This window comes from Dromiciops gliroides, chromosome 1 (genome assembly GCF_019393635.1).
Source record: "Dromiciops gliroides isolate mDroGli1 chromosome 1, mDroGli1.pri, whole genome shotgun sequence".
Classification (NCBI taxonomy): Eukaryota; Metazoa; Chordata; class Mammalia; order Microbiotheria; family Microbiotheriidae; genus Dromiciops; species Dromiciops gliroides.
In genome coordinates this window covers 652,019,327-652,043,435 of record NC_057861.1, presented here as the reverse complement: position 1 = coordinate 652,043,435, position 24,109 = coordinate 652,019,327, and the positions used below count along the sequence as shown (strand labels likewise).

At 38.8% G+C, this 24,109-nt stretch overlaps 1 protein-coding gene across 1 annotated transcript in view; it reads left to right on the top strand.

The window, feature by feature from the left end:
- The window catches only part of FREM1 (FRAS1 related extracellular matrix 1), a 176,920-nt gene that overhangs the window by 41,980 nt on the left and 110,831 nt on the right, over nucleotides 1-24,109 (top strand). The window contains exons 5-10 of the mRNA XM_043978303.1: nucleotides 878-1,074; nucleotides 4,924-5,247; nucleotides 9,037-9,145; nucleotides 12,043-12,174; nucleotides 15,175-15,519; nucleotides 16,452-16,594. Of these exons, the coding sequence (XP_043834238.1) occupies nucleotides 878-1,074; nucleotides 4,924-5,247; nucleotides 9,037-9,145; nucleotides 12,043-12,174; nucleotides 15,175-15,519; nucleotides 16,452-16,594 (1,250 nt within the window). The remainder of the gene's footprint in view (nucleotides 1-877; nucleotides 1,075-4,923; nucleotides 5,248-9,036; nucleotides 9,146-12,042; nucleotides 12,175-15,174; nucleotides 15,520-16,451; nucleotides 16,595-24,109) is intronic.

Below are 24,109 nucleotides of genomic sequence, written 5' to 3'. Positions count from 1 at the left end.
GATTAGATTTTGTTTTTATTCACGATGAGCTATGATTGGGAACCCCTTCCAGTTATATTTTTTAAAGTTGTTTCCAAGTCCTTCAGCCTTGCAGAACAGCTGGGGGCAATAGGTCTCTGGGACACAACAGGAAAATGTGGATTCTCTGACTTTCCAGATGATAGCTGCAGGCTATGCCTGTGGTTTTGGGGTGGCCAAGCTGGTCCCATCACATCTGTCTACCTATTCATATTGTTTGATCTCACCCTCACTCCCTTTAGTTTCTTGTAATAAGTAGGTGAGAGATTATTTCTATAATTAACTTATTTCATTATGATAATGGAAACAATTGCTTATCCCTGGTGGCTAGCAAATGATTCCATTGAAGCCCTAAGAGAGAACATTTCACATTCTTTGCCTAGATGAGTTGTGAGAGACTTTGACCAAAGGATAACTAATTATATTGTTTTCACTAAACTTGTGAGGCCACTGACCTTCATATGCCACACACGAAGCCTTTGAGAAAAGCTGCTTTGAAATGAGCCCCCAGCCCATTTGCCTAGGATGAATAGGAAGGGCTGATTGAATGGTAAAGAACACATAATTCATTTAGTTTTCTGGTACTGTGTTTCCTGAGGGGGTAGAGAGGATCATGAGAGCCTTGTGGCCTGGTCAATTGATTGTACTTTTCAGCAAATTACACCCTTTGAGGATAACCACCAACTCTGCTGTGGCTATGATGTCTGATGAAAAGGGAACACATGATCATTGTGGGGAGGGTTGGTGGAAGAAGGGGTTGGTATGGAATCTGTGAGAGAGAGGCTTTGTCATGTGTTGGCTTTTGTTTTCTCACATTTTTAATGAAAGAAAATTTTAATGCATTATCTGTTCACTTTAGAATACAGGAAAGATCCAAGGTGCCTTAGTGGAAGCTGTGCCCAAGGGTTGAAGAAAATTGATAGTCTCAAAGTCAGCTGTGAGGAGTTCCTGCTAATGGGGTTACGATATCAGCACCTGCAACCCCCTTCTCCGAATGTTGATTATATATCCATCAGACTGGACCTCACTGATATCAGGAGTAAATCCATATACAAGGTAGAACTCAGGGTTATGGGCACCTATTTTCTGGTGTACTTAATACCACTTAAATAAAGTTGGGATCCTTATCTTTGGATCCTGGGTCTTAGGGAGGCCCCTTGGTGTTGTTGGGCAGGCCAAGGACTCAAGGAGGTGGTACACTTGAGGAAGAGGCAGCGATAATCTTAACAGTGGTGATTAAAAAAGATACAGAGAACTTATATACAATCAGCAAATCATAATCTTGTTCCATCTACTTCTCTCCTCCTTTCTGCCCTGGATAATTCAGGTGGAACTATAGCTGGCTACTTGGCAATAGTAACTCCTTTCCCCCTTACACATATACATGCCCTTCAGATGGCATTTTGTTCTTTGCTAAGGTCTTCTTTTTCCATTTAAGACTGCCCTAGGGGGCAGCTAGGTGGTGCAGTGGATAAAGCACTGGCCTTGGATTCAGGAGTACCCGAGTTCAAATCCAGCCTCAGACACTTGACATTTAACTAGCTGTGTGACCCTGGGCAAGTCACTTAACCCTCATTGCCCTGCAAAAATTCAAAAAAACAAAACAACAACAACAACAAAAAAGACTGCCCTAGATGGTCATCTCCATCAGATTTCACTCTCCTTGGGATGAGCCTATGTAGCAGCATTTACTCCAGAGACTGTGTGGTTTCATGAATGTGGTTATTCCTTCAAACAATACAGATTGAAACCACTCCAAGACCGGCCATCCTGTAAATCCTGTCTGTCCTCCTATAAGTTCACCTTAGGATATCCATCCATCATTCCAGAGGCCTTCCTTACATGCTCCTGAAATCATGAGAATAGCAATGAAACATACAGGTTGACACTTGGTTTCCTCTTTCTTTTGATATGTAGAATCATAGACCAAGAGTTGGAATCTCTAATCCCCTTATTTTTCAGATGAAGGAACTGGGGCCCAGGGAATATTGGGTGATTTCTTTTTCTGGTCATGTATTTCTCTTATGTTGTCCTACATATCACTTTCCCAGTACATTGTTTTATTATTATTATTATTATTATTATTTATTTTGTCATATATCCTGCTTACGCCCCATCTCCACCTCTGTATTTCCTATTGGTTGATCTCATTGTTAGTTGTTTGGGGACTGTGGTGTTCTGTAACTCATAACCATGCAATGTCATAGGAAGAATATTGTTTCAGGGAAGATCTTGGGGCCCTTAAAGCTACGTAATAGCCCAAAGGAAATATAGCCTGTTTTTCCCCAGTTCAATTTTAGTCCTGTTGTCCATAACAACATTGTCTCTATACAAGATATATGTACTGATGAATGAGGTCCATAGAAGATATAGGAAACTAGCTTCCACCAAAACTGCTATCTGTAACAAATTATTTTGAACTAAAGCAGGCAGAAAAACTTTAGTTTTGTCAAAACATGGAATTTAGTAAGTGGGGTGTTAAGGAGATAGGGCATTGAGCAGGCTTTTCCAGAAATTAAGCTGCTTATCTCTCTTCCTAATCTCTTTTTTTTTTTTTTTTTTTTTTGCGGGGCAATGGGGGTTAAGTGACTTGCCCAGGGTCACACAGCTAGTAAGTGTCAAGTGTCTGAGGCCGGATTTGAACTCAGGTACTCCTGAATCCAGGGCCGGTGCTTTATCCACTGCGCCACCTAGCTGCCCCCTTCCTAATCTCTTCTAATAAAGATTGTTCGAGAATATACTGTGGTACTTATGCTAAAAATTGCTAGGCATAGATGGATTGCCATCTTCAGAAGGAGATTTTTACTCATGCCTGCCTATAGTTTTGCCAAAGGGAGTATACTCAAGATGCTTAAGACCTTCCTCATTTTTCCTTGATGGCATGAGGTTGTCAGTAGATCATACAGGTTGTCCATTGGTTATCTAACCCTTGTTAGTTCTAAAATGCTATTTTACTAATCCAGTTTCTCTAGTCTTCTACCCCAGATGAAAGCATTAACATGCTTTGGGATTGTCTGAAAGACTGGTAGTTATTTCATGTCATATGGATAGTTCTGTTCCCCCTCTCCAAAGGGAAGAAATTAAACCAGCTAGTCTCCAAGGTTCCTGCTCATTCTAAATCCTTTTTTCCTATGACCCAGTTTTAGTCTTAATCTAAGATGCTACTTTTACACTATCATAGATAACAGATGTTTTTGCAAAAACTTTATCATACCTGCTTTTAATTTAAGAAAGTTGTTTTGGGGAAAAATAACTAATTAGTTTGGACTCCTTCAGTCCCCTGGCATTTCTTCTGCTCAAGAGACTTAATTCAACTCTCATGGTAACTTTATTGGTAATGATGGTTATAATATGCCAATATCTTTGAACCAGAAGATGTTAGAATGGGAAGGAGCCTTAAACACCATCTAATCTAGTCTAATTTTAAAGGAGAAACTAAAACTGAGAGCAAGTAAATGATTTATCCAAGGTCATTATAGCTAACTTGCAGCAGAGCAGTATCTAGAATTCGAGTCTCCTGCATCATAGTTTTGTGTACTTCCTAATAATGATAATAATAATAGATAACATTTTTATAGCACTTATTATGTCCCAGACACTATGCTGATTATCTCACAACTACCCTGGGAAGTAGGTGACATTATTATCCCCACTTTATAGATGAGGAGACTGAGACAAAGAGAGGTTAAGTGACTTGTCTAAGGTCACAGAGATAGTGAATGTCTGAGGCTGGATTTGAACTCAGGTTTTCATGCTTCCAGGCCTGGCACTTTATCAGCTACCTAGCTACCCACATGAAAATGCCTCACACTTTGAAAGGATTCTCCACCTCAATGAAAAATAACAATTAACCTTTCTATTCTTATTATTTGACAATTTTCAAAGTAATTTATATACTTTATCTCATTTGAGCCTCCTAACAACTGTGTGACAGTATAGAGATGTTCCAAAGTCTTAGTGAAATTGACTTTTGGGACACCAGTAGAGTGTATATGATGTTCACTGGTTATCCCTCACACTTACCGTAGAACCAGTCAGCTGGAACTCAGACAGGGTAAGTAACCCACTAATCACCCAGCCAGTAAGTGTCAGAGGCAGAGATATAGGTATTCCTGACTCTGGGAACAGAACTCTATCTGCTTTATGCCATGCTACCTGTATACTTTCCATTGCCTGCTATCCAGTTTGTGGAATATGCATGTAGTAATTGTGTTTGTCCTTATGAATAAGTAAATACATGAAAAAATATGTATCGAATTATGTGTTAATGTCTGGAGAATATTTTTTCCATTTTTATTTTTGGATAAAGAGGTGGTTTGGTCTTTGGAAAATACAGCAATTGAATACTTTCAATTCAATACACATTTGTTAAATGCCTACTCTACTCAAGACACTTGAGGCTATAACAAGAAACAGAGAGCCCACGTGGTACTGTGGAAGGAACACTGAATTTATAATCAAAGGAGCTATGTTTAAATTAGTTCTTGTGTGACCTTGGGCAAGGCAGTGTGTTACTTTGGGCCTCAGTTTCTTCATATGTAAAAAAAAGTGAGGGGAATTGAGGTAAAGGACTTTCAGGGTTGGGGTTGCTCTCTGGCTCTAAATCCAAGCTACGGTGATCTTTTTTTTTTTTTTTTTTTTTTTTTTTGGTGAGGCAATTGGGGTTAAGTGACTTGCTCAGGGTCACACAGCTAATAAGTATTAAACATCTGAAGTCAGATTTGAACTCAGGTTCTCCTGACCACTGTGCCACCTAGCTGCCCCATAGCTACTGTGATCTTGGCACATCCAGCTCATGATGAGAGTATCATAAACTCTGTACTAGTTAAGCTTGGTGAAGGGGGCAGCATATTGGTTTTTTATGTTTATGCATTTTCTAATGTGTTTTTTTTCCCCCTCCCAAAGTCAGAGAGTATGTGGTTGCCTATCTCCATCGAAGCCGCCTTTCCCAATCAGATCCCCAGGGCTGCATTCATGCCTGCTTACATCCTGGAGGCAGATCAGTTCATCCTGAGCTCTGTCACCACCTCAACTGTGGACTGTGAAGATGATGAGACACCCAAATCTTTGCTGGTGTTCAACATCACCAAGCCTCCTCTCCAAGGGTATTTCACACACCTGTTGGATCACACCAAAGAGATCTCCTCATTCACTTGGAAAGATCTAAGTGACATGCAGATTGCTTATCAGCCTCCCAACAGCAGTCACACACAGAGGAGAAATTATGAGGTAACTTGGGTGGAAACAATGCTCATGGCTTACTGGAGACCTTAAGTGGCCATTCAGTTCATCACCATTTTTCCTGATCCTGTTAAATGGCATTCACTTAGATTTTCTTCAGGAGAGGAGAATCCAGGCATAGACATAAAGACTGCCCAGGTGGCCCCTGGATTATTATGTATGGAAGGGTTCTTAAAAATGAAGGCAGGACCTTTCTTCGGAAGAGTTCTGAGGTTTATGGAAAATAAATGGATATTTATGTAGATGTAAATGTATGAAGATCCCAGACCTCACTTGGAAACTCACTCTAATACTGAGTACTCTTCTGCGTCAGGAGATTCTTCTTGTCTGATTGAAGGCCGCCCCTGACTGCAATTTAAGCTCGTTTCCTCTAGTTTTGCTAGAGAATAGCTAAGCTACAGTCTCTCATATAATAGCCTCTTACCTTAAGACCTACCAGGAAGTTGGTGAAAACATGGTGAAAAGTTTAAATTGACATCGTTAAGGTTTATTGCAGAAAATGAATGTTCCCAGGGTTAGCAAATTGCCTTCTGTGTAATTTAAGCATCCCCCCCTCCCAATCCTCACCCTCAAGGACAGAAAGACTTTTTTAGACTGTAGACCCTTTGCTTTAATTTCCCTCTCTCAACTGTGAGAGGCCTAGTTATTCTTCTCGTGACCTTGCCTCTCCAAACTTCCCGTGATGGAGTAATTTTCTAATTATTGACACGGACTTACCTCCTGCTACAGAGCCAACTGTGCCACTAGTTAGAGGGTTACTGTGTGGGTAATTTGGCTTTGGAAATACCAAATGGACCATGAAACTGAGGGGTGTGGGAAATGTCATGACTCTTAGAGCAAGGACCCTCAGTTTATTAAATTCATTTATTTAAACACCTACTGTTTGTACTTTATTCGCTTTAGAGAAGACACAGTTTTGCCTTCGTGGAGCTCATAGACCAGTAGGAAAATGCTGTATCACACACATGCTTTTACAAAACACACAAATAACTATCTCTTTTATTTGAATAAAGGCAATCCAAACTGTAGGTGATCTTAGCATTGTGTATAGTTACTGACTTGTACAAGTCAGTTAACCTCTGCTGGAGGGGTTGGATGAGGTGGGGCTCTTTGCTTCCAGCCTTAAGACTATGTTCCTATGAAATGCTTATGGCCTGGAAGCCACCATCACCTGTGGGTTTGGGGCCCAGCTGGTTTGGGCAAGGCTTCTGAAAGGAGGCTTGCAATGGTCCTGATTCCAACTGGTTTATTGATGGTTATGATTTGGACCAGTACTTTATAGAATTGTTATTATCTTGTTTTTATCTTTTTCTATTTTTTTCTATTTATTTCTATTTTAATCTTTTTCTATCTAAGTATATGTTCTTATAAATATCCAGAACAGGAAGGGCTACCTTACCAATCATTTAATCTATCACAGGAGGAAAACTGAACCAAGAAAAGTGAAGCAAATTACCTTATTTCATGTAGGTGATAAGAGTCCAGGTGTGAATCCAAGAATTCCAATTCCCAAACCAACACTCTCTTCAACATAGGACATGTATTCCATGCTTATTAATTCTTTTATTAGTTGTCACAGGCAAAATAGGTGGTGGGGGTCCTTAGGTATTCCTCTTTAAAGAATTACACCTGGGGGCAGCTAGGTGGTGCAGTGGATAGAGCTCCAGCCCTGGAGTCAAGAGGACCTGAGTTCAAATCTGGCCTCAGATACTTGACACTTACTAGTTGTGTGACCCTAGGCAAGTCACTTAACCCCAATTGCCTCACAAAAAACCCCAAAGAAACAAAAACAAAAAAAAATAAAGAATTACACCTCTCACAAACAATCCAATTAGAATAAAATGGTATTTTATTTGGGCTCTAGAGAAGGTGACCAAGATGGAAGACTTTTTTCTTGGGGAGGAGATGGCTTAGAGACAGATATTTTTTCTCCTCCCTTCAATGGAAGGGATGCCAAAGCTTTTATAGAGGGTGGATGGGGTGACTGTCCATCTGACAATGGAAAGTTCCCTTTGGGGGTGGGGAAAGCTTGAATGAGGGGTAGTGGTCCTGATTTCTAGAGTTATCTCTGTCCACTGGCACCCTCTCAGGCAGCAGCCACCCCATATCTCCCTTACTTCTTAGGTGTGTCCTTCCTTCAAGGAGAGTTACCCCAGACCCTTATCATTAGTGATATCTCCTCCTTTGTGCTTGAAATAAGAATTGCTTTTAGTATACAGATCTCAAACTCAAGCCTTCAGGTAGCTGCTGGTTGATATAAAAAGGCCTGCATTCCCTTGGTCGGATCAATATATCATTAAAGTATAAATTTTTGTGAAGAGAAACATTAAGATAGTAACAATATAACTATACCAGTGATATAAACTTAAATATGCAATTTAAATTTAAGATCATGGGTGTAGGGCAGGGATTCTTAACTTTTTCTGTACCATGGACCATTTTGACAATCTGATGAAGCCTATGGACTGTTTCTTAGGATAATATTTTTCAATGCATTTCTTTAAAAAATTTATTATTTTTATTTTTAACATTCATTTAAAAAAATTTTGCGTTTCAAATTCTCTCCTTCCCTTCCACTCCTCTGCCAACCTCTGAGAATGCAAACGATGTATCAATTATACATATGAAGTCCTATAAAACATATGTAGGGAAAAAAGCAAGAAAAATAAATAAAAGTATGTTTCAGGGGGCAGCCAGGTGGTACAGTGGATAAAGCACTGACCCTGGATTCAGGAGGACCGGAGTTCAAATCCAGCCTCAGACACACTTACTAGCTGTGTGACCCTGGGCAAATCACTTAACCCCAATTGCCTCACACACACACACAAAAAGACAAAAAAAAAAAAGTATGTTTCAGTTTGCACTCAGAACTCGTCAGTTCACACTCTGGAAATAGATAAAAATTTTCATAATAGGTCCTTTGGAATTATGTTGGATCATTGTCTTGATCACAATAGCTAAGTCTCTCAAAGTTGATCATCCTTACAGTATTGCTGTTACTGTATACAGTATTCTCCTGGTTCTGCTCATTTCACTTTGCACCAGTTCATATAAATTTTCCTAGATTTTTCTGAAGTCATCCTACTCATTATTTCTTGTAACACAATAGTATTTCATCACTATCCTATACCACAACTTGTTCAACTGTTCCCCAATTGATGGGCATCACCTCAGTTTCCAATTCTTTGCCACCACTAAAAAAGCTGCTATTTTAAATGTATTTAAAATACACAGGGCTTAAAGGAAATCAAAAGTTAGTGAAAATAAAGAAGCATTCCCATCCAAGTGCATGGGTCTCCTGAAATCTATCCATGAACCAGTCTGTACACCCCAGGTTAAGAAGCCCTGGCTTTGAGTGTATCCTCTCTACCTTCACCTCTTGTAATTTCTCACTCCTTTCAAGGCTAAATTCAAGCTTCACTTTATGTGGGACCTTTGGTCTTTCCTGATTCCTCTAGTTAGTATACTTCTACCAAATTAGTTTGTATATACTTTATGTTATAAATATTGTGTGTGTCTCCTCCCTCCCCAGTTGAATGTAAAATCCTTGAGAACTATTATACCATCCTCTTTGTAGTGCTGATGCCTGGCATAGTGCTTTGCATAGAGTAGGTGCTTAATAAGTTCTTGTTAAATTAAATTGAATGGCTGTAGTGAAGCTCCGACATCAGGTAGGAAGCAGCCAGTATCTGTTTTCATTTTCCTTCTAGTTCATGCCCTGTTTTATATGGTTTCTTGTTGATGAGTGCTGCAAATGGATCTCTCTGTGTTTAACAGGTGGAGTTTGAAGTATACGACTTCTTCTTCGCAAAGAGCTTACCAATCACAGTCCATATCTCTATCAGAACAGCAGACACGAATGCTCCTCGAGTGTCATGGAACATGGGTGAGACTCAATATTACTGCTGTGCAAAGGATATACTAAAGAGATCATGCATTTTAAAGATGGAAGGAACTGTAAGAAATAATTTTAGCCACACAGCATGAAGTAGTGAATAGAACTCTGGACTTGGAGTCAAGAAGACCTAGGCTCCAATCCCGCCTCGGACACTTATTAGTGGTATGGTTGTGGGCAAGTCATTTAACCTCTCTGTGCCTCAGTTTCCTCATTTGTAAAATAAACCTGATGGTCTCTAAGGTAACTCCCAGCTCTTAATCTATGATAGTCATTTTACAACTGAAGCCTGAAGATGCTGGATTTATAGAATCATAGCACCCCAAAATTATGAGACCTCAAAAGTCATCTAGTCCAATCTGTAACCAAAGAATTAAGCCTTTTAGCCTTCTTAAAATGGATGTTTTGTATAATTGTGAGTCGTGGGCATTATATTTTTGTCATTAGGATTATGGATCATTAATGTCATTCTCAATAAAGAAGTCTCAAGTTCACACAGTGGTAGAAAGGAGACCAGAAACTTTCTGAAGCTTGGTTTCATCATCTATAAAATGAGGGTAAAAATACTTGTCCAATCCCTTCCTCACAGGGCTGCTCTGAGGTTCAGATATGTTAAGGCATCCACAGTTACTTGTAAACCATAAAGCACTGTGTAAATATCAGCTGTTAGAACCCAGGCCCTGGTGGGCAGCTAGATGGTGCAGTGGATAAAGCACCAGCCCCAGATTCAGTAGTACCTGAGTTCAGATCTGGCCTCGAACACTTGACACTTACTAGCTGTGTGACCCTGGGCAGATCACTTGACCCTCACTGCCCCGCCAAAAAAAAAAAAAAAAAAAAAAAAAAAAAGAACCTAGGCCCTTTGCCTCCTGGCAAAGTTCTCTCTTTACTACTACCACAGGTGAACCAAACAGAAATTTTTCTGTGAAGTGAAGAAAGTGATTATACTTATCTTCTATGTGTAAGAATTCCCTAGAAAGGGAAGATTGTCAATATTCATTAATGAACTAAATAGGGTTGTAGGGCTCAAATTGCTTGTTGTTGTTTGTTCAGTTTTAGTCATGTTCAGCATTTCAAGACTCCATTTGGGGTTTTCTTATCAAAGATACTGGTTTGCCATTTCCTTCTCCAGTTCATTTTACAGATGAGGAAACTGAGGCAAACAGTGTTAAGTGACTTGCCCATGGTTACACAGATAGTAAGTGTCTGAGGCCAGATTTGAAGTCAGAAAGATGAGTCTTTCTGACTCCAGGCCTGGTGTTCTATCTACCGTGTCACCTAGCTGTCCCAAAATTGCTTGAGAAGGACCTTAATATTACTCTGAATTTCAGTCCACATTTCTCTAATGCTTTAGGTTTCCAGAACACTTTCTTCATTAAAGAGTAGAAGCATAACTATTTTTATGTCCATTTTACAGATGAGCAAACAGAGGCCTTGGTTCATACAGTTAGTGTTTGAGGTAGGGTTCAAGTGGGGCCTGACTTTAGGGCTAACACTCTTTCTGCTATACCATGCTGCCTCTTTGAAAGATTATTTGACTTTAAGCTTAATTGACATTCATTTGATTAGGGTAAAAGATAATTTAGAAAGTTTATCTTTTATGCATGTGCAATGTAGGAATTTTTAAATGGACTGTGCATATATATATTTATGAAAGTTTTATTTTTATTTATATATGTTTAATTTAGAAGGGAAGTGGGAAGGAGAGATAATAAATATACAAAATGAATGAAATACTGTTAAAATAAAATATTTGTTGAATAAAGAAGTATACATTTTAATTAAAAAATAACATTTTAGAAAACTTAAAAGGTTCATATTAATTCTTTCTCACACCATTTGTAATTTATGATATATATTCTTTTCATTTGCCCTTTTTTATTGATAACTGTTTTTACATAATATTCATTTTCAAAAACTTTTTCCATAATCCCTTACCCAGGGAACCTTTCCTTTTTATAGAGGTTAAAAAAGAGAAAAAAAGGGGGCAGCTGGGTGGCGCAGTGGATAAAGCACCGGCCCTGGAGTCAGGAGTGCCTGAGTTCAAATCCGGTCTCAGACACTTGACACTTACTAGCTGTGTGACCGTGGGCAAGTCACTTAACCCCCATTGCCCCGCCAAAAAAAAAGAAAGAAAAAAGTAATTCAGCTAAACTCACCTACTTTGACTGACAGTGTATGCAATATTCCATATTTATAATCCCTGCATCTTCAGTGAAAGCGGGGAGGTAAGTTTTTTCAGCTGTTCTGTAAGTCGTAATTTGGTCATCATACACTTTTATTTTGATACAGCTTCAGAATAAAAGCTTGAAAGTGGCCAAAATGAATATATTTGATTTTTTAAATTGTACCCCTTGTTCCTGACATGATGCTTTACACGTGGAAGGCCCTTAATGCATGCTTGCTAGATTGGATTGGAGGTATCTATATTTAATCAAAATAACAATGCCTTGGGTGATGGGACATCTCTGATTAGCTACTTAACACCTCTGTGGACAAGTCTCTTCCCTTCTCTGGGCCTCATCTGTAAACCAACACTGAAGTGCTTAGATGATTTCAGTGGTTCTTTTTGAGGTCCAAATCTGATGGTTCCAGGATCTTAGCGAAGATCACCAGAATAGCAGTCACTGTGAACACATTTGCTCATTGCTGTCTCTATTTTCCTTGGCAAGAATTGTCTTAAGAACATGATTTGACAAATAACTAAAATGGAATGAGTATTTTTGAAAGGAAAGATGATCCAGAGTGCCTTAAAATGCTTTTGAAATGCCTATTTGCAGACGATCCCGTAAGGGTAATCTCTGATTTCTCTATTCTCACGACTCTCTTAAAAATAGATCTATTGGCTTTACACAGAATTTTCAGAAGCCCTCTTTTAATTCTTTCAGGTCTCAACCTTCTGGAGGGACAGTCGAGGCCCATTACCTGGGAGCAGTTTCAGATAGTAGACAATGATGACATCAGTGCAGTCCGCCTGGTCACTGTTGATGGTTTACAGCATGGGCGACTTACTGTAAGAGGTAAGAAGACCATTATTTTTTGGCTCAGATGACTTCCCAAAACATTTATTGAAGATCTGCCACGTTCAAGCTACTGAATGGGTGCTGTGCTGAGAACATACCCTAAAGTAATAATATTAAGGGGAACCAACCTATGATTTCTTTGCTGTAGAGTGCTCCTGCTAAGGAAATCCACGATGCATGCCAATCAACAATTGCTCAGCAACCTATAGTCTTTGACAATTGCCTGTGGCATTAAGAATTTAAGTAGGGGCAGCTGGGTGGCACAGTGGATAAAGCATGGGCCCTGGATTCAGGAGGACCTGAGTTCAAATCTGGCCTCAGACACTTGACACTTACTAGCTGTGTGACCCTGGGCAAGTCACTTAACCCTCATTGCTCCATGAAAAAAAAAAAAAAGAATTTAAGTGACTTGTCTGGAGTCCATTATGGTTGTTAAGTCATTTCAGTCCTGTCCTATTCTTCATGACTCCATTTAGGGTTTTCTTGGCAAAGATACTGGAGTGGTTTGCCATTTCCTTTTCCAGCTCATTTTACAGATGAGGAAACTGAGGCAAACAGGCTTAAGTGACTTGTCCAGGGTCACATGGATAATAAAATGTCTGTGGATAGATTTAAACTCAGGAAAATAAGTCTTCCTGACTCCAGGTCTGAAATTCTACTTTGTCACCTAGCTGCCCTGATCTGTCTCATTAATGGAATCTTTTTTGCTTTTTTTGTTTTGGGTTTTAGCCTACATTTTGGGCAACATTCTCTTATACCTTTTTTAGTTACATATTTTTCCTGATTGGTTATAATTGCTCATTTGGCAAGCAAAATGTTTCCCTCTCATATTCTTACATCCAGAATCAGTAGTTTCTTTTTAATTATTTCCACTTATTTAAAAAATAATTTCTAGGGAATGAATACTTACTTTATTATATGAATATCTGCAATTTCCTCAGCATGGGAAACTCCTTGTCTGGAAACCTCTTCTATGTACACATTTTCCCAATTTATTTTAGATAGATCCCAAAGAGTTAACTGAATCATATAAAGGTTAAATGTTTCATCAAGAGTAACATAGCTAGGAAATTTCAGAGGCAGCATTTGAACCCTGATCTTCATGATTCTAAGCCCAGCACTATCCATTATTCCAAGCTGCCTCAATTATTTGATTATGTTTATTAATTATTATTCTTCAGATGGGATGGGTCATAGCACTGTAAGATATGGCTATCATTATTCTTTCACCAAAGTCCTTCAGTGGTTCATCTTGTTGCAGAAGTGACCTGAGCTCTCGAAAACTAGGCATTGGTAGACAGGTTGTAATAAGTTATAGAGGTATTTCCATTAGGCTCAGTACAGGGCCATATATCTGTTTGAGAACCATCCTATTTATGTTCAATAACAATTATCACAAGAAAGCTGACAAACTTATCTGACAAGAAGGTCAGACATTTTTCACTCTCTACTGAGGTATAAAATTTTTTCTCAATCTCTTTCTGTAGAGAGCATCCTTATGGGTCAACTCCTAGATCCCTAAAGTGAGATAAATATGGTATATAAAATGTAAACCTTTGTCTAAAATATAAACAAATATGGAATGGTAAATAAATCTGATGCACTAATAACAATAATAATCCTAGTTAACATTTATATAGTGCTTTAAGGTTTGTAAAATACATTAAATTATTATCTCATTTGATCTTCACAATAATCCAGTTAAGTGGGTCCTGTTATTATCCTCATTTTTTTTTTGTTTTGGTGAGGCAATTGGGGTTAAGTGACTTGCCCAAGGTCACACAGCTAGTGTCAAGTGTCTGAGGCTGGATTTGAACTCAGGTCCTCCTGAATCCAAGGCAGGTACTCTTTCTACTGCTCCACCTAGCTGCCCCTATTATCCTCATTTTATAGTTGAGGAAGCTAGGTTGAGAGTTAAGTGACTTGTGGTCACAATGGTGAATTATTTTGGCCATGGTAACTCATAAACCTAAGGGAGTTGTGATCCTCACTGGTGAAGAAGGGTCAGTTGCCCAATAATTAGCAATATTCATCATAAAAAATAAATCCTGTACTTTTTGATTATGATCAAAATCCTTCTAAAGAGTCCAAGGGACTTAACATAATTACCCTCACGACAAGTGTGCCTTATTGGAGATTCAGAAGGAAGACCACGATTTGTCTTCATTTTCAAGTAGGATGTCCAAGGATAAAGTGACTTATCTAATTTCACAAAAAGTCTGAAATAATTTCCAGAACTTATTCCCATGTTACCTTGCCTTGTCCACAACCTTTTATGTAGTTAATGTAAAGGCCGAGATCAGACTATAACAGATTACTCTTACTCATACAGTGGTCATTGCAACTACAAGATGTGTGTGGAAAGCAATAAGATCATTCCTTATTAAACTTATTAAACTGATACTATTTTTATAGCAGTCTTAAATGAATAGGAGGTGCAACCCAAGATTAAATGATGTCCTGGGTTCTGTTGGTAGGGGACGGCTTTAACTATGTCACTTTCTTTTTAAGAGGAGTGTCCAGCTTGTATCCAAACCAGTGTTCTTAGTTCCATTAGAGGAGGAGAGATTTATGAGCCCTGTGCTCTACCACCCCCCCCAGTTTGACCACTGTTGGTCTGCATCCCCATGGAGGCCATTAGTCTCACCATCCAAAGATAGAACAGGAGGGCTTCTGTGTATTCTATTGTACTTAGGAACATTGTGGTGATGATACCAAGGAAGGAGCCCTGAACCTAAGTCAGGGAACCTGAGTTACCATCTTGAGTCTGCTGATAACTCAGTGTGACCTTGGACAAGTCATTTGCCCTCTCTCGGCCTCATTTTTCTCATCCAGACACTGAGGGTGGCCTTCAGTGGTCTCTGAGGTCCCCTCCAGCTCTAACTTTCTCTGTGGTAGTGCTATTGATTACTACATGGTTTGTTTTGTTTTGTTTTGTTTTCTGTGGGTTTTTAATATTTTTATCTCAATGATTCCTTCTCTTCCTTTTTCTTCTAGGAGGGAAAGGCTTCCTTTTCACTGTAGCTGACATTCACGCTGGGGCTGTTCGCTACCATCATGATGACAGTGACTCCACCAAGGACTTTGTGGTCTTCAGGATTTTTGATGGCCACCACAGCACTCGCCACAAGTTTCCCATCAATATCCTGCCTAAAGATGACAGCCCCCCTCTCCTCATAACCAATGTTGGGATTGAACTAGACGAGGGACAGACTGTGCTCATCCAAGGCTCCATGCTGAAAGCTTCTGACATGGACTCCAGTGACGACTACATTTTCTTTAATATCACTAACCCTTCCCAGGCTGGGGAAATCATCAAGAAGCCAGGGCCAGGACTCATTGGTAAGCCAGAGGGCAACTGCAGCACAATGAATGTCCTTCTCCTCCTCCTCCTTCTTCTCCTTCTTCTCCTTCTCCTCCTTCTTCTCCTCCTCCTTCTCCTCCTCCTCCTTCTCCTCCTCCTCCTCCCCTTCTTCTTCTTCTTCTTCTTCTTCTTCTTCTTCTTCTTCTTCTTCTTCTTCTTCTTCTCCTTCTCCTTCTTCTCCTTCTTCTTCTTCTCCTTCTTCTCCTTCTTCTTCTCCTTCTCCTCCTTCTCCTCCTCCTCCTCCTCCTCCTCCTCCTTTTTTCCAGACAACTTTTCCATGTTCACTGAAAACATAGTTTCTTAGGAAGTCACACATCATTATGGATTTTTTTTCAGGTATTCTCTTATAAACTCTAATTTCAAACCCTCTAGTTAGAATTTTTTAATAATTTGGACCTTGCTGGACTTAAGGTTGCTTTTATACTTTCTATTAGGGAAGGGGGAAAAGGTTGCTAATGGAAATGAGTAGTATTAAAAGGATTAAAGAGGGGAAGATATTTAGCTTATGAAAGAAAGCAAATTGATTTCAGATACACAAAAAAGAACTTTTACAAGGTCCATTTCCATGAACCATTAATGTGCTAATGACTGATGTTTCTTATATTTATTAAAGAGGGTAAGTCAGAATCTCTCCTCAGCAACAACTCATTAGCCATGAGAAAAAGTGCATTTCTTTTTTTTTCAAGTTACAATTTAGATTCCCCCCTACCACTCTACCTTGCCTCTCTTTCTCACTCCAACTGTTCCTATAACTATTCTGCACCAGTGAGATTTCACCATAGTATTTATTGACTACCCTCGGGGTGCATGGTTTTTAGTAGGCAATGACAATTACAGGAGACAGGTAGGAGATTATAGGGTACCAGACAGAGTGTTTTGCAAAAGTCTATGGTGTTCTGTGAACCAACAGGCTATCCAGTCCCTGGTTTTCTTCAGAGAGATCTCTTTAATGGGATCATCTACTATCGACACTTTGGTGGAGAAATATTTGAGGATTCCTTTGAATTTGTCCTGTGTGATAGCCACGATCCTCCCAACCTCTCAGAACCACAGGTAAGAGGACCTCTCTGAACATTCTTTGAACAACTACTGGGGAAGTATCAGGATGTAACGCTGCAGCCTCTGGAGTCAGGAACATGAGGGTTTGAAACCTGCTTCTGACATTTTCTAGCTGTGGCTAACAGCAAGTCACCTAATCTCAAGCAGCTTCAGTTTCCTTATCTATAAAATGAGAATGATAACACTTTTAGCCTATACTTCACAAGGTTAATTGTGATGCTCAAAAGAGAAAATGAATGTTAAAAAAAACACTTGAAAAATGATAGTTTTAAACCACTTTGAAAAAATTGCTAGGTTATTGTTATTTTTAAAAAAGAACTAATGACATTCAATCAACTTCTTTGAAGAAATCAAAGTATTATTAACTTATGAGGAAATCATTAAAATAGAATACAGAAATCTATTAGAGCAAACTTCTCAAGTGACAATGGTAAAATCTTAGAAATTGAAGCAAATTGAAGTTGAGTCAAAAGAGTGAATGGATATGCTCTGTGGTTTAAGGGGCTTTTTTTGTGTGAAAGTTACATATTGCCAACAAGGATCAAGTTAGCTCCCTTTGTTTAGAGGAGGATTTCCAGAGATAGACTTTTGGCTCAGTGTAAAGAACAATTTGGGCTCTCTAAAGCTGAAACTGTTTTCCTTAGGAGACAGTAACTTCCCTCACACTAGAGATTGTCAAGCCAAGGCTGGATAGCCACTTTTGGGCTGTGTAGCAGAAGGGGTTGTAGATAGGGGAGGGGTTGAGCTAAATGTCCTCTGTGGTCCCATACAACTCTAAGACTGTGACTCTTTCTGTGATTTTTCATATTTCTTATACCATTTTGCCTTTATTTTACATTCTTTCTTGTGTCACATTTATTTGTATATATGACATCTCCTCTATTGTATTATAATTATATCAAGGGCAGGAATGAGGTAGTTTCTCACCTTTGAATCTCTCTCATCCCCTAGCACACAGAAGTGAATATAGTAAGTACTTAATATGTAAGCATTTTAATAGGCTCATGTTCTCACCAATCAATCAACCAACCAACAAGCATTTATTAAGTGCTTACTATATACTGTGTACTTTGTTAATCACTCAGGATACAAAGCAGAACGAAAACATATCTCGTGCTCAAGGAGTTTATGTTTTCATGTAGGAGACTACATGTATATAGATAGATACAAGAAATGGGTACAGAGTAGGGAGAAGATAACTTTAGAGGGGGGGCATTTCATTAATAGTTTCCAACACAGCTTCTCATTCTGTGTGATTGTTTTTTTGTCTTCCTAAAAATCCTCCATAGAGACTCTTCCCTACACCAGTGGAAGCATTTTAGATCTTTTGATATTTTGTGATCACAGCATTTTCAATAGCTCCTTATTACCTCTAGGATTAAAAAAAACAACAACACTCTTAGCCTGACATTTAAGAATCTTCACAATCTGCTTCCAACTTGCCTTCCCAGGATTATTCACATTACTTCCCTTCCTATACTTTGTTTTGGCCAAACTGGCCAGCTACTGCTTCCTGAAGTTGACATTTCATTCCCCTACCTTCATGAATATATGTGAGCCATTTCCTTTGCATGGAATGCACTCACTCCTTAAACTACTGCTCCAGGTGCTAATTTAACCACCGGATGGCCATGCTGCCCCAACCTGATTTTATTCACCAAAAGAACCAAGCATTGAAAAGTTCTAGGTTCACCTAGGCATTTAGGGGCTCCTCCCAATACCAGGAGCTCCTGGGAAGTGTCAAGCTATATGCAGTTCTCAGAGAACTGATGACCCTTCCCTCCCTATCTCCCTAACCTCCCAACCTCCAGTTCTGCCCCTTTAATATAGGGGTTGTACTCATGTTGTTATCCCAAGGGGTGTGGTCAATGCTGATTTATCCAATCAAAATAGTTCTTGATTCCCCACCTCTTGAGAAAACTCCTTTTCTACTATCCTTAGGTCTGTTGTAGTTCACTGAACAAGACTTAATGGAACAAGCCATAAAAATGAGCTGCCAAACATGCTATTCAGTTTATAGTTTTTTTTACTATAGACATAGAACCAATAAGAAAGCAATCATAAAGCCACACCCTCACTATCTTCCACACTTGAGCAATTTTTCCCCATACCATGGACATTCTCTAAATCCATGAGTATAGAAGAAAATATTGTTCAAGGTATTAGCTTCAGATATTCCTGGAGTGGCAGGTGTCCCAAATGTGGGGTTTGACCCAAATCTCTTAGTAACAGGAATACAGTACAGAAATTGGCAAACATTCCAAGCAGCAAATGGAACTCGGGGCCGAGTCACTGATTTCTCTCCATCTCTGATCCAGACCGTCTGGTTCTGAGTCCTTCCAAATGCCAAGCCTGATGCTTTTTTCTTTGTGTGACCTGTGGTTTCACATCATCCGGGCTTATCATGGAATTGAGTAGGGTAGTGGGAAGGTTGGGGAATGTGTACGTTGGACCTGAAGACAGGCCTTTGTCTCCCAGGAGGTTTTCTATCCTCTTGTCCTCCATTCCATTGACTTTCCCCTTCCCTCCCTTTACGACCTTAAAATTAAAAATATTTTTGACTGACGCTCAGCTTCATGCTCCCCTTCAGAGGCCTCATGACTTGGGATGGGAGGTCTCAACTTGAGACATGATGCCTGTCTTTCAGATGAGGCATAGATACAATTCCTGTTACATTGAAGGCTCAGCTCAGAAGCCATTCCCTATGTAAAGCCTTTCTTGAACCCTTCTTCTCCCGCTTGTTCCTTCATCAAATTAACTTCTACTTATCTGAGGACACATAGTTGGTCAGTCACTTGGTATTAATTAAGTGCCTTTCATGTTCCAGGTGTTGTGTTACACCTGGGAATACAAAGAAAAACAAAGAAACAAACAATTATGGGAGAAATATCTCCTCTATTGAGTTCCTGTGGTGGGTAATTGCAGCCAAAATATATATATTTATCACAACATAAAAATTATGGAGGGAAAAATGAGGATTTTTAAAAATTATGCTCAAGCATAGGTTCAGGCCTCAGAGAAAACCTGAACTCCAGTTAGGACCTTTACAAGTCTTCTTATCGGCAAAAATCCATCACAGTGACAGAAAAATAGTTCTTTTGCATATTTCAATCTTGTAAATTCCTCTTAGGCCATATAGAAGTAAAAAAGAAGATAGAGCCATAATCCCATGCTTCCTTCAATGTCATAAAAATTGAACAAGTTTAGTTAAGCAGAGCCATAATCTCATGCAACCTCCAGCCTTGTCAAACAAACTTTAGGTAAACTAAGTCCTAAACTGCATTTAGAGGTTTCACAAATAAACTGATTGAGGAGGAGAATTTACATGTTGACAAGGAGTCAGAGACAGTTACTGTCTTCTTAGCTAAGGAATGTTTAAGGCTCTAAAGTAAATAATTTTCACATTCCATGGGATAGGTTTTGGTTTGGTGAGGTTACTATTAATACAGACCTTTCGTTAGCCAAAATTTGCAGGAGGAATGGCCCTGGGAAATGAAAACTTCCCATAACAAAACAAAAAACCAGTCCCTGTTCTCACAGAGTTCACAGTCTAATAATGGGGGAGATAACAATCAGCTATGTATAAATAAGATATATACAGGTTAGACTGGGAGGTGGTCTCAGATTAAGAAGGACTACCTCTATAAAAAGTAAACTCTTGGAGGTCAAGACTGTTTGATTTTTATCCTTGTATCTCTTCTTAGCACTGTACCTAGAAAGCACTTAAATGTTTATTGTATTGAATTAAGATTGAAAAGGTACAGAATTTTTTTTTTTTTTTTTGCGGGGAAGGTACAGAATTTCTATGAACACCTTGATATAATCTGTCAAAGAAAGATTTTATGACTTCAATACAAAGGTGGATCCAGAGGGGGAAAATGAAAATTGTTGAAATATACATGCATATACATAAACATAGAGTATAACAACTAAAATGAAAGAAGCCAAAGTCTTATAGATCAAAATTTCATGTTTGATATTATACATGAAGATGAATCTTCCTGATTCCAAGCCCAGTGCTTTCTATCCACTGTACCACCTAGCTGCCCACCATCAACCAGAGCAAAGGTCAAACTCATTGCCAAATTAGAATAAAGATTAGAAAAACATATGGCAAGTAGCTCCAACCAGACCTAAGTGAAGAGGCAGTTGACTCTCAAAAATGAGAAATGGATAGGAGTAAGGATATTAATTCTTAAGACAGCCAGATTACTAGAAAGAGCTACTAGATCTAGGGATCCAGCATAAGGATCAAATTCCAAGTCTGCTATTTATTTCCTCTGTGACTTTGGTTAAGGCACTTAATTTTTTTTTTTCATTTCCCTCTTTCTGGGGAGTAGGGGGGGGTTGGACCAAAAAATCTCTGAGGCCCCTTTTCCATTCTGAATGTATGATCCTATGATTTTAAAAAGAGGGTTAAATGGTAGATGACCAAAAAATAAGAGGAAGTGAGTAAAAAAATGGAAAAGTTACAATGGTTTAGAATGTGAGAGAGTTAGGAATGAGAGGAAAAACATTCAATGTATTTATCTGCTTTGTAGTAAATTACCTCTTCTATTTACTACATCCCTTTATCCTCTATCTTGTTAACATTTTATTTAGAAGTTCTGGTTTAGATATATTATGGAGACCTCGGTTAGCTGGACAGTAAGAAAAGTAAATATTTATGGAAAGAGATACCAGACTTAACAGGATTTAACAGGATTATCACTAATTCTTAAGTTTTGTTTACATAGAAATAATGGTATGGATGTAGTCTTGAGTCCTGTTCCCATCCAGAGGACCGGAATCTTTTATTTTTAAACAGATTATAAGCCTTTTTTAAAATGGAAAACTCATGTCTTTTCCCCTACTCCTATTCCATTGTTACAAATAGGATAGGTCATATTTTATACATGTATAAACATACAAAGGCCAAAGCTCCTCTCTCAACAGAGAATGCCACTATAATGAAAGGTTAATTGTACCCAACATTTATAATTCCTAGCTAATGAGCCAAAGTAGCCATGCTTTGTAGCTCTGATTACAGTGAAATTCTATACAATGAATAATCCAGTATGTTTCTAGATTTTGTGTCTGAGTAGAAGTCATTCTCCCCAGAACAATTAAATTTAGCACCTGATGCTATGGAAATTAAGCAGGAAGCATGGAGGTCAAAAGGTAAAGGAAGGTGAGCTTTGTTCTAATTGGAAAGCCAGCGTCTTCTTCAGAGTTTCTAGGGACTAAAGCGTAAATATGCCGACAAAACAAATTTATGAAGCACATTTTTGCATTAAACCTTTTTCTCTTTCCTTAAATATACAAACATGTCATTTTACATAATAGGATATCATAAATTTATACATACATATATTTTATATATAATCGTACAACCCTACAATTTCCAAAGAATCATAATTGTATGTGTCTAAAAGGGAAAGATGCATGTTGGGTATAAACAGGCTGTAACATATTAGCAATGGTGATGGGTGCAGGAAGTGCTATACACAACTCTACATGGCTGTGAGCTAGGAAATGTCTGGTCAGATTGAAGAACAATTTGGAACTATGCCCAAAGGTTAATGGGACTGTACATAACCTTTGACCCAATAATACCACTACTAGGTCTGTATCCCAAAGAGATCATAGAAGAGGGAAAAGGACCCACATGTACAAAAATATTTATAGCAGCTCTCTTTGTGGTGGCAAAGAATTGGAAATTGAGGGAATGTCCATCAATTGGGGAATGGCTAAACAAGTTGTGGTATATGAATATAATGGAACACTATTGTGCTGTAAGAAATGATGAGCAGGAGGATTTCAGGGAAACCTGGAAGGACTTACATGAACTGATGCTGAGCAAGATGGGCAGAACCAAGAGAACATTATACATAGAAACAGCAACATTGTGTGATGATCAACTCTGATAGATTTGGCTCTTCTCAGCAGTGCATTGATCCAAAACAATTTCAAAGAACTCATGATAGAAAATATTCTCCACATCCAGAAAAAAGAACTGTGGATTCTGAATGCAGATTGAACCATACTGTTTCTACTTCTTGGCTGTTTTTTTTTCCTCTTTTTTAAGGTTTTTCCCTTGTGTTCTGCTTCTTCTTTCACAATATGACTAATGCAGAAAAAAAAGAAAAGCCATATAATGTCAAAATACTTGGAGGAAATTCTCTTGTGGGGTTTAGGTATTTCATTCGGTAGATTTATAGATGGACTTAGAAAATAACTGCATAGAATGAGAAGGCATGAATGGGTAGTGATCTATACTTTGGAAGGAGTACTCACATGGAAAAAGAATGTGGATCCACTGAAAACACATGATCTCCCATCATCATACCATAATATCTTTATTCCCACCCCCCCATTCCTATGTTTTATCCTGACTTGTGATTTCATTAATATAGAGAACCCCAAGTGAGGACACTCCTCCCAAAGCAGAAGTGCTTGCTCCACAAGTTATAGCATCAGGAAGTTGCTTGGAGCACTTAGAGGTTAAGTGACTTGTCCAGCGTCACACAGCCAGTGTGAAGCATGAAGAGTCTAGGCCCTCTTGATGCCCTGTCTCACTTCAGTTAAAAAAAAAAATAGTTTATTAGTCTGGTGTCAGCACCTACACTCTCTGTAGTATCAGGACTTCTATTGCCTCATTAGTGGGTCCAAGGTCAAGCTTTAGGATTCTGCTTAGGCATTTATATAGTAATTCAAAAAACTAAACCATGACTTGATGTCTCAGAGAGGTCTTTTAACCTCCCACTCTAGAACTGCAGGATCCTAGAATAGAAAATTTATGAAATACAAGCAAAACAAAACAAAAAAACCCCAAACACCTCAGGGCTCTCCGTCATGAACACTCTGATATCAAGTAATGACATCCCTAAGGTAACAAATTCATTTGTTTTTTTTAATTAAAAAAAAAAAGATCATGGGGCAACTAGGTGGCACAGTGGATAAAGCGCCAGCCCTGGATTCAAGAATGCCTGAGTTCAAATCCGGCCTCAGACACTTGACACTTACTATCTGTGTGACCCTGGGCAAGTCACTTAACCTTCATTGCCCTTCAAAAAATAAAGATCATACTGATGAACCATCATCAGCAATGAAAGATAGCAAAAATAGGACTCAGAAGAAAGAGAGAAGGGAAGAAAGGAGATACCTAGCTTGCCTCTCACAGTTATTCTCCCATCTGTGAAAAATTACACTTCCCAATGGCCTCTGCTGGTGCTATTAGATTATATTTATTAGAGTTTAGACTTGAATCCAAGTCTTCCTGATCCTGATTCTGGTTCTCTATCCATTATTCCATGCTACCTCCTAATCATTTAACAACATAACAAGCTTGTGCAGTTGGCTTTCTTGACTTTCAGCAACTCAGCTGGTTTACTTGAAGTGAAACTTTATAGTTGGAGGGTAAGACCAGAGTCACCTCAGGATTGACCCAAGGCCAAGGTCTCACAAACAGAACTTGAACTTTTAAAGGAAACACGAATTGATAAGAAATTCTCCTTATGAAGGGTTGGG